The sequence below is a fragment of the Pinus tabuliformis genome, chromosome 7 (genome assembly GCF_031772625.1).
Source record: "Pinus tabuliformis cultivar Carrire ecotype Pingquan chromosome 7, CPIR1, whole genome shotgun sequence".
NCBI classification, from domain to species: domain Eukaryota; kingdom Viridiplantae; phylum Streptophyta; class Pinopsida; order Pinales; family Pinaceae; genus Pinus; species Pinus tabuliformis.
This window is the reverse complement of record NC_142293.1, coordinates 1,803,787,702-1,803,799,261: the sequence shown is the minus strand read 5'-3', so window position 1 is coordinate 1,803,799,261 and position 11,560 is coordinate 1,803,787,702. Positions and strand designations below refer to the sequence as shown.

The following is an 11,560-nucleotide window of genomic DNA, read 5'->3' as shown; positions in this document are numbered from 1 at the left end:
TACACTATTCTTCCAACTGCGACAGAAACTTTGACATCGTAAACACCGATGACGTCACAAATAAGGGTTGCGAAACGGTCCCAAATATATATATCTGTTTGAAACTACGGACATTTTGACTTTGTGTGTAAAGAGATTACATTTTTCCGCTTAGACATCACGTCATGGTAAAGTTACAGAAAACCGTACATCCTGTTACGTTTGCGATGTTCTTGGTTTACTGTTTTTGCCTTTTGAGATATGATAGGTTTACTGTTTTTGCCTTTTGGATATGATAGGTTTACTGTTTTTGCCTTTTGAGATATCCCATGGATATGATAAAAAGGACAATAAATCATTGGCTCATTTGCATATATACATATATACCAATAATTGATTCACTTACACAATGCTTAATATTTGATCATATATACCAATAATTTGCTCACTGCTGGATATTTACCTATAAATAAGTAACCCAGGTAAGGTGGATCTCGCAGAATTTCAGTTCATTATTTTGAGCTGCCTCACTTTTTAGTGTATCATATCATATCGAGTAGGAATGGCTCTCGTTTCTATCGCACCGCTGGCTCCCAGATGGCGCGTGCACAAATCGTTGGTCAGTCCTAGTGAGGTTAAGGGCGTCCGCAGAACGATCGCAACTTCGATCCGAATGTGTCGGACAATATCCGATGATGGTATACAGAGACGCATAGCCAATCATCATTCCAACCTCTGGGACCATAATTTCATACAGTCCCTCTCAACGCCTTATGGGGTAATTTTCATCTTTGAAGTTTTTCTTTCGTGCATTCCTTCTTCACTCACAATTGAAATTCTTTTATTTACATTACTGAATGTATATGGGTGGGTCAGACAACTTCGTACCACTTCACTCACAATTGAAATTCTTTTATTTACATTACTGAATGTATATGGGTGGGTCAGACAACTTCGTACCATGAACGTGCTCAGAAACTTATTGGAGAAGTAAAAGAGATGATCAATTCAATCTCGGTTAAAGATGGAGAATTAATCACTCCCTGCAATGATCTCCTTATGCGCCTCTCTGTAGTCGATAGCATTGAACGTTTGGGAATCGATAGGCATTTCAAAAGTGAAATAAAATCAGCTCTGGATTATGTTTACAGGTAAGTCATCGCAGCGTTGTCATCATTATTTATTTATACTTCATAAATTTCCCGCAGGTTTTTTTCCAGTGTTTCAATTGTATATTTATTTTGCTCAACGAATAAACTGATGTACTATGTCTTATTTATTAGTTGAAAATAATTAATATTTTTTTGTATTAATGGAGAAATGGTTACACAAGTTGTAACGTATCTCCTTAGTTTAGGATTTGTTCATAGAATTTAGGAGTTTGGTTGCAACTTCATCATTTCTATTAATGTACTTAATGATGTAATTGCTTATTTGATGAATGTAGAGTGTACGGAGAGAGTTCTCTTTGTTTGAGTGTAGTCTCGAGGTGCAGTACTTACCTGTGAGCTGTAACTCCTTCTTTTTCAATTCAAGTCTGATTTTTATCATGGTATCAGAGCACAGAGTAGGGATAGCCTTAATTTTTTTAGGATGCATCATTGGTTACAGAACTGTAGTGGCGGTGGAGTGTACAGAAGCATTCGTAGAATCAGGTGGACTGCAGTAACACCTGAAGACAGGTCTTAGATGACTGATCATCTCTGAGCGGAAAATAGGGTTAGCGCGGTTTCGTCGTGAGTCGCGCCATTTTTGAGCGGAAGAAAGGGTTGTTGCTGTTTAGCACCAACGCGCCAAGAAGTGCTATTGGCGCAGAAAATCAAGCATTAATCGCGCCAATTTCGTAAGGCGCGTCGGTTTTGTTTTCGGCGCAGGTATTTCACTGTCGAGAAGCACCAGCCTCTTTCTCTGTGGAAAATCTGCAATTTTTGCAGATCGACCTTGCCCGGTGGTGGCACTTTGAAATTTCAGATCTGTTCGATGGCAGCAGATCGGATTTGCCCAGTGGTGCCGCATTGGAGTTCCGGATTTGTTTGGTGGCAGTAGATCGGACTTGCCCGGTGGTGGCGCATTGGAGTTCCTGATCTACTTGGTGGCAGCAGAGCGGATTTGCCCGGTGGTGGCGCATTGGAGTTCCGAATCTGTTTGGTGGCAGCAGATCGGACTTGCCCGGTGGTGGCGCATTGAAGATACAATTTTTTTTCCAGCAAAACAGAGGTTCAGATCTGGTATGTGGTGATTTTTTTTTAGTGTCCTGAAAGTGTACAGTTGGATAGACTTATTTATCAGAGGATCAAAAATTTTATCAATCCAATATGAATAATAGTATAGAATCGTATCTCCATGAGTCTGGCAAACTCGATGGATCGAATTTCACCAATTAGAAATTCAGGATGCAGACTTTACTTGAAAGTGCAAATGCGTGGTCGATCGTTACAGGAAATGAGCTGAGATCAAGATCAGCCACACAAGAACAAGATTGGGATAAAAGGGAGACAAAAGCAAAGGTCATATTGAAGATGTCCGTCAAGGACAATGTTATCCCACATATTAGAGACTGTAAATCGGCCACTGACATTTGGACGACGATCAAAAACCTATACCAGACGCAGAATACAAACCGTGTCTTGTCACTCAAAGGCAAGTTGTTTGCATTGAAGATGGAGGAGAATGAGTCCGTTGCTGGATTCATTGCTAGAGTCAAAGACTTGAAGGACAAATTGGGAGATATCGGAGAGAAAGTTTCCGATTCAGATCTAGTCACGATCACGTTGAACAGAATGACTGATGAATACCAAACGTTTATCATAGGGATGTCAGCGAGGGAGAAAGCCCCTTCATTTGAACAACTGATAGGGATTCTGATACAGGAAGAAGAACGATGAAAAAATTTGAAATCACAGAGCAATGACCTTGCTCTGATGGCAAAAAGGAGACAGTATAGAGGGAAGCAACATCAGCAACCGCAGCAGCAGCGGAAAGGAGCAAACACATTTCAGAAGAGACCATTTAAAGGTATGTCTGCTAATAATTTTCCTAGCAAGAAATGATTTTACTGTGGAAAACCTAGTCATCAGATTAACGATTGTTATAAGAGGCACGGAGACGAAGGAAGAAACAAACAGAGAAAACATAAGGGTTACTTTGTTAAGGAAGAAGAGGAACATAGCCACGAACTTCGACTGTTTATAGTCAATTGTGCTCTTTTAGCTTCAAAGGGAAATGAGGACGACATATGGTATGTTGACTCGAGCGCATCCTCACATATGACTGGTAAGAAGGATTGGTTTGAATTTCTTGAAGAAACTTCATGTGGGTCGAAAATCTATTTAGGAGATGATAGTGGACATGAGATCAAAGGATATGGTGACATTCCTGTAAAATTACCTAGCAGTGACATTAGACACCTTAAAAATGTATTGTATGTTCCAGGAATTAAGAAAAATTTGGTCTCTGTCTCAATGATTACTGATCAGGACATGCAAGTTCAATTCTTCAAGACTAACTGTGTCATTAAGGATAGCCAGATGGAAACAGTTGCAACAGGAGTGCGCGTGGGGAGCCTGTACAGACTAGATGTGAAGAGTATGCCACAACAAGCAATGGTTGCAGCTGGATCGATAGCCGAAAATCTCTGGCATCAGAGATTCGACCATCTTAATCTGCAAGACCTCATCCTACTTCAGAGAAAAGGTATGGTCGATGGACTCCCTATTTTCCATAATGTTAAGCTGGATTGTGATGGATGTGCATTAGGGAAAATGCATAGAGAAGAGTTCCCTTTACATGTTAATAGAAAGGAAAGAGACATTTTAGAACTGGTGCATACAGACATCTGCGGACCTATGCAAACCAGGTCATTAGGAGGAGCGTATTACTTTCTCTTATTTACAGATGATTGCACTAGATTTTCATGGATATACTTTCTGAGTAAAAAGAGTCAAACCTTTCAGTATTTTAAAGAGTTTAAATCCATGGTAGAAAACCAGACAGGAAAAAGGATAAAAATTCTCCGCTCAGATCAAGGGGGAGAATACAGGTTGGGAGAGTTCATGGATTTCTGCAAGCATCATGGGATTGTGCAACAGTTTATAGTGCCCCACACTCCACAGCAGAATGGAGTGGCAAAATGGAAGAACAGAACTCTTGTGGATTGCGCAAGGAGTATGCTTCAAGGTAAGGGTCTATCAAATGGTATTTGGGCAGAAGCTATTAACACTATTGTGTATTTAAAGAATAGGAGTCCTACTAGATGTCTAGGCTTCAAAACCCTTTTTGAAGCATTGTTTGGATTCAAACCAGCAATGAGTCATTTAAGAATATTTGGGTCAAAAGCTTATTTTCATATACCTAAGGCAGATAGGAAGAAGTTAGATCCTAAATCCCTGAAATGTATATTTGTTGGATATGGCACTGAGTTCAAGGCATATAAGTTATTTAATCCTGTGACTCACAAGGTTTTTGCAAGCAGAGATGTCATATTTCATGAACAGGTTGAAGAAGGAAATAATGACTCTAACAGTGATTGGCACATTCCATTGCTAATGGAAGAAAACAGTGAGGAAGATGAAGAGCAGGAGGAGAAACAAGAAGAAGAAGTAACAGACAATGTAATCAATGAAGATGCAAGCCCAGAAAAGGCTGAAATAGGAAGACTCGATTATCATCTAAATTGAAAGACTATGCATTAATGTCAAAGATTTTAAACATTGTAGAACTTGCAAATTATGAGGAAGCAAGTAAATCTGATGCATGGAGGGCTGTAATGTATGAAGAAATAGAATCAATAAACAGAAACCATACTTGGGATTTGGTTGAATTGCCTGAAGGTAAAACCCCCATAGGATGCAAATGGCTGTATAAACCAAAAATAAATGCAGATGGGAGTATAGAGAAACTTAAAGCTAGACTGGTAGCAAAGGGTTACTCACAAAAAGAGGGAATAGATTTCGATGAAACCTTTGCTCCTGTAGCCAAATTAAACACCATTAGAATGCTAATTTCCTTAGCAACAAAACACAAATGGCAGCAACACCAGCTAGATGTTAAGTCTGCATTTCTGAATGGTGACTTGAAGGAAGAAATTTATATACTACAGCCTGAAGGTTTTGTGAAAAAGGGGCAGGAACATCTTGTGTGTAAATTGAAAAAGGCACTTTATGGTTTAAAACAGGCACCCAGGTCGTGGTATGAGAAAATTGACTCATTTTTTGTTCAGCATGGCTTTCATAGGAGCTTGAATGATCCAAATCTGTATACCAAGTTTAATAAACAGAGACAAATTATTTTGATTTCTTTGTATGTAGATGATATGATCATAACATGGAATGCTAACAATCTAATCAAAGAAATCAAACATCAGATGTCACAAGTGTTTAAGATGAAAGATCTCGGAAACCTTCATTATTGCTTGGGATTGGAGGTATGGAAAGACTCTGGACAAACTTTTCTTACTCAAGGGAAGTATGCCAGAAGCTTGCTAGAAAGGTTTAGAAAGGAGCAATGCAGATCAGCAGCAACACCATTACAGCAGAACTTAAAGTTGAGCAGTGACGACGGTACTAAAGAAGTGGATGCTACCATGTACAGACAGCTAGTTGGCAATTTGATATATCTGACTACAGCTAGACTAGATTTGGCATATTTTGTTAGTGTGTTGACCCAGTTCATGTCAAAACTACTCGAAAGTCACTGGATTGCAGCAAAAAGTGCGTTGAGGTATCTTAGTGGTACTAGTAATTATGGCATTTTGTACACTGACACTTCTGATGTTATTCTAACAAGGTTTTCAGATTCTGATTGGGCAGGTAACTTGGATGATCGAAGATCTATCACAGGTTACACATTCAGCATTAGATCTGGGGTCATAGCATGGAGCAGAAAAAAGCAGCACACTATAGCTCTATCTTCATGTGAAGCTGAGTACCAAGCATTGTGTGCAACCACATGTGAAGCTATCTGGTTGAGAAGACTTCTCAACGATGCAGGAGAAGAGCAGAAAGAATCAACTATTATCAAAACTGACAACCAGAGTACCATCAAACTTGCATACAATCCAGTCTTTCATAAAAATACCAAGCATATCGATACTCAGGTTCATTTTGTTCGAGAGAAACAATAGCCAAAAGAGATATGTGTTGAATATTGTAAAACTCTTGATAACATGGCTGATATTTTTACTAAGCCTCTTGGGCGTGTAAATTTTGAATTGTTTAGAGGGATGCTAGGAGTTCAGGTAATCCTTTCTCCGTTAAGGGGGGGAGTTGAAAAGAATTAATATTATTTTGTATTAATGGAGAAATGGTTACACAAGTTGCAACGTATCTCCTTAGTTTAGGATTTGTTCCTAGAGTTTAGGAGTTTGGTTGCAACTTTCTGAATTTTAGTAATGTACTTAATGATATAATTGCTCATTTGATGAATGTAGAGTGTACGGAAAGAGTTCTCTTTGTTTGAGTGCAGTCTCCAGGTGCAGTACTCACCTGTGAGCTGTAACTCCTTCTTTTTCAATTCAAGTCTGATTTTTATCTTTATTTTCAAAATCTAGAAAAAATTTGTAATATTTTGATAAATTCTAGTAGAGATTTTTGTAAATCCAAGTTATAGTTGTTAAACTTCAATATTTTGGGTGCTCTAAAGGTTTTTGATGGTACTGAATCTATTTCCACTTTCAAACACATGATTTAAACATTCCTTGCGTAAGATTTGTTGAAAAAAAATTGCCCAGATTCCAACAAAAAATAGATCCAGACAATTCGACCTAAAATAATCATCCAGACAATTAGACTTAAAATAATCATTCCAACAATTCCTCCAACTCAATAAACTTGTCTTATATTTTTTTAAATCCATCCATTCTCTTTTCTTTATATACCCTTTCCATATCCTCATATATTTTTCCAGTCTTTTCCACCTTCCCATCTTCATATATTTTCTACAATATTTGCAATCCTCATACTTATTCTCTTTTTTGTTTTTCAAAATAAAAATAAAAAACTTCGTTTTCATTAAAAGGAAAGTTTTCATTTACATAGCTTTTCTTCTAATATGTCCATCCCACAAAACTATGTCTCAAAACAACTTGATACACTGCAGATCCTCGGCTAATCAGTAAGAATACGAATCCTCATACTCATGCTTATTCATATATATAAGATAATAATATCCTTCATCTTAAATTGAACAATTATTTCTGTTAACCGTATACAAGATACCATGTCATGTTTTAGTTGCCTTACTTGAGACCATACAAAAGGCTGCAAATACAAATTTATTTCTATATTCTTCCCAAACAAATTTATTGATTTAATTTTAGCAGTTGCTTTTATTGAACTTCTTTTTCCTTCAATATGAGGTTGACTTATTATTATTGTCCTTATCTATATTAGGTAGTTTACCTGGACCCTTATTTGTTTGTTATGTTTTGATCACCACCCTTCTGGTTATCTTTTTAACTCAATTCAATTCTTCTTGTAAATATATTCTCACATTAGGAAGATTCTTACAAGTACAAATAACTTTGACATGAAGTTGGAAATCCAGTCAGTGCCATGATCTGCATCTGTTATCTTTTCCTCAACTGCATCAAGTTGATCACTAATCTATGTGAGCATGACAAGGTAATCTGTGACTGAATCCAATTATTCTGAATTGGTTCCGTAACATTTCTATTGTTGTTTTTTTCTCAAACAGATAAAGGAAACAATGATCTTTAAGTGTATCCATAACCTTCTGCTTGATTTTCATTCATTTCTTTTTATGAATTATGAATTCTTGCAGATCTCTATTCCAATGTACATCGAATCCTTGCCAATACTTCAGAATTTTTTCTCTTCCTGTAAAAAATGTAATCCTAATTTAGAAATTCGAGGGCACATAAAATCTATCCTCGTTTCAATTTCGAGGAATCTGAAAAATTAGCTTTTAAAAGAAATATTGAAATCCTCTTACTGTTGACCATTTTCTATAGTTATTGGAACGAAAAAGGCATTGGGTGTGGAAGAGATAGTGTTGTTGCCGATCTCAACTCAACTGCCTTGGGACTTCGAACTCTTCGACTACACGGATACCCGGTGTCTTCAGGTATACATAAAAATCTATTAATCCTTGAAGTTCTTTTATGATAGCTCTGAACTTCCTTCTACTGGCAGACATTTATTGCTAATACATTATATGTTAAAATCAGATGTGTTAGAACACTTCAGAGAACAAAAAGGGCAGTTTGCATGTTCGGCCATTCAAACAGAGGGAGATATAAGAAGTGTTCTCAACTTATTTCGGGCTTCCCAAATTGCCTTTCCAGGAGAGAAAGTTATGGAAGAGGCAGAAATCTTCTCTACAATATATTTAAAAGAAGCCATACTAAAGCTTCCGGTCTGCGGTCTTTCACGAGAGGTGAGGGGGTCATACTATCATCATAACATGACATAGCCTAATTTACACATATGTTGTGATCTGTATTTTACAATTTAAATTTTGTTGTTGGCAGATATCGTACGTTCTGGAATATGGTTGGCATATAAATTTGCCAAGATTGGAAGCAAGGAACTACATCGACGTATTTGGACAGGACCCCATTTATTTGTAGGTCCATGATTTCATCGTGTAACAACATTTTTTATTCGCAAAGTTCCATGGATCCACTTATGTTGAGAGAAATCCAAAGCCTTATTAAATCTGGATGAAGATGGATATATGTTCTTTGATATATAAACAGATACAGTTAGGCCATTTGATGTTGTTTTGTCCATTAAGCCAAGGGACATTGTTGCTTTTCACAAAAAATCTGTGTTAACAATTTAGATTTCCTGTCAAATTTTCAATTAATGTTCGTTACATTTGTTTGTTTCCAGGACGCCAAATATGAAGACCCAAAAACTTCTAGAACTTGCAAAGTTGGAGTTCAATATGTTTCACTCTTTACAACAGCAAGAGCTAAAACTTCTCTCCAGGTGATGTGATGAATTATGTCATCGGATAATATCTGTTTAGCAGACAAACTAGGATTTGAGTGGTCTACTGTAAAATAACGTGAAATCTATGAACTTTGTGTGTAGATGGTGGAAAGATTCGGGTTTCTCTCAAATGACCTTCCCTCGGCATCGTCACGTGGAATATTACACTTTGGCATCTTGCATTGACAGTGAACCTCAACATTCTTCGTTCAGACTTGGATTTGCCAAAATAAGTCATCTTGGCACGGTTCTTGACGATATTTACGACACCTTTGGAACGATGGATGAGCTAGAACTCTTCACAGCGGCAGTTAAGAGGTTGTACTGGAGATGACCAATTCAAAGAATTTTAGAAGAATGTAAGCTTCATCACTCCATTAATCTTTAGGAACTAATTTACTTGACCAAAATTTGTGTTTATATGATCAGGTGGCATCCGTCTGCGACGGAGTGGCTTCCAGAATATATGAAAGGAGTATATATGGTGCTTTACGAAACCGTTAACGAAATGGCAGGAGAAGCAGAAAAGTCTCAAGGCCGAGACACGCTCAGCTATGCCCGAAAGGCTGTATGTACAATAATAAAGCATACATACACAACTATTTCTTTGTGAGAACGTAATGTGATTATTAGTTCATTTGCTTTGCTTGTGCTCTTGCCTGTGCAGTTGGAGGCTTATATTGATGCTTATATGAAAGAAGCGAAGTGGATTTTCAGTGGTTTTTTGCCAACATTTGAGGAGTACCTGGATAACGGGAAAGTTAGTTTCGGTTATCGCATTGGCACATTGCAACCCATTCTGACGTTGGGCATTCCCTTTCCTCATCACATCCTACAAGAAATAGACTTTCCTTCGAGGCTCAGTGATGTGGCATGTTCCATTCTCCGACTAAAAGGCGACATTCTCACTTACCAGGTATATCTTGTTAATGGAAGGAATTTTTCTTTGGATTGCATGATTGGTTAGTTTTTCTTTGCATTGCATGATTGGTTCTAATTTAGAGTTGGATAAACAATTTACTGGCATGGAAAGTGCAGGCTGAGAGGAACCGTGGAGAAAAATCTTCGTGTATATCATGTTATATGGAAGAGAATCCCGAGTCAACAGAGGACGATGCGATCAATCATATCAACTCCATGGTCAACAAATTACTAAAGGAACTAAATTGGGAGTATCTGAGACCTGATAGCAATGTTCCAATCACTTCCAAGAAACATGCATTTGACATTCTGAGAGCTTTCTACCATCTCTACAAATACCGAGATGGCTTCAGCGTTACCAACTATGAAATAAAGAATTTGGTCATGACAACCGTCATTGAGCCTGTGCCTTTATAACTACAAATTTAATCTACATGTTATGCATGGCAATAAAGCCTCATCAGATGCTTGAAGCTCAAGAATGTAGGGTCGGGGTCCTCATCAGATGATTGAAGCTAAGAATGTAGGGTAGGGTAAACTTTTTAGTTATGTTGCCACTTTTGAAATATACATGTAATGATTTTAACATTATGGGATGGAGATAATATAAAATATTAGGTTTTAGAAGGGACTCATGTTATTGTGAATAAAATCATTTGAGCCCTATCTTTGTGAGTTATATAATGATGAGAATAAAAATTTTAGAAAAGTAATTCATATCTCAATTCTAAAAAGGAGGATTTAGAAATTTTGAATATAAATGTATGAAGTTAAATGAAATTTGATTTCAGAGGGAATGATTTAACGGATTAATAATAGTGGGTTCACTGAATCAGAAATTAAGTGGAGACGAAAGCCCTTCTGTCCTTCCATGGATGGGATTCAGGAAGGATGGGATTCAATTCTTGAAACTAGTTCTCTTCAAATTCTATTTACAATAAATTGGTAACCATTGCTATGCTCAAAACAATAACTCTAAATTCATAAATAAACTCCTAAACATGTATTCTCTCAACTCTGCATATGGTTCAAAAATAAAATTGAAAACCTTACTCGCGACCATGGAAAACAACAATGTGATGTGAGAGCAATTCCAACATAGTTATCAGTCATCATGTGGGAAGCAATCAAGGATGTGGAGGCCTTTTTAATTGCTTTGATCGCTTGTCACATACCGTGGGATGAACATGCTGTCACTCGTTGCACTAGTTCACTTGAAAACATCAGAACATGTAATAATTTGGATGGAATACCAAACATCCATCACATCAAAGATTTTGTAAATGTTAAAGTCTACATTCATCAATAATATATTAAAATTTTATAATTATTTAATTATTTTAATGTTATAATCAGATAATTAATTAAATTATTAAAATATTTTAATATTATATAGTTATTTAATTATTTTAATATTATATATTTGATGATTAATTAATGATGTAATCTAATTATTAATTATTTAACACAATGGACAGTATGGGTTGGAAATGTGATCCGCGACAACAAAGTCAGAAGGTACAAAGCCAAAATTAGACGTACATGGATGAAAATATTTGTAAAAAGTAAGCCGTGCATTATTTGAAAAAGAGATTTGTATAAACCAAAATGCACATTAAAGTGAAATGTACCATTTTTATTTTTTTGTAAGCTAAGATGGAACCGTTTCTATTATAACAGGTCAAAACCAGTACATACATACGATG

The 11,560-nt window shown here is 36.7% G+C and overlaps 1 protein-coding gene across 1 annotated transcript; it reads left to right on the top strand.

Annotated features, from left to right (window-relative positions):
• The first annotated feature begins 474 nt into the window (after window positions 1-474).
• LOC149255561 ((R)-linalool synthase, chloroplastic-like) lies at window positions 475-10,383 on the top strand. Its single transcript, XM_089457249.1, has 10 exons — window positions 475-757; window positions 928-1,130; window positions 7,949-8,061; window positions 8,165-8,373; window positions 8,468-8,562; window positions 8,832-8,930; window positions 9,036-9,251; window positions 9,363-9,501; window positions 9,601-9,849; window positions 9,972-10,383. The coding sequence occupies exons 1-10, from the start codon at window positions 542-544 to the stop codon at window positions 10,269-10,271; spliced, it is 1,839 nt and encodes a 612-aa protein (XP_089313375.1). The 5' UTR covers window positions 475-541; the 3' UTR covers window positions 10,272-10,383.
• Window positions 10,384-11,560: the final 1,177 nt, after the last annotated feature.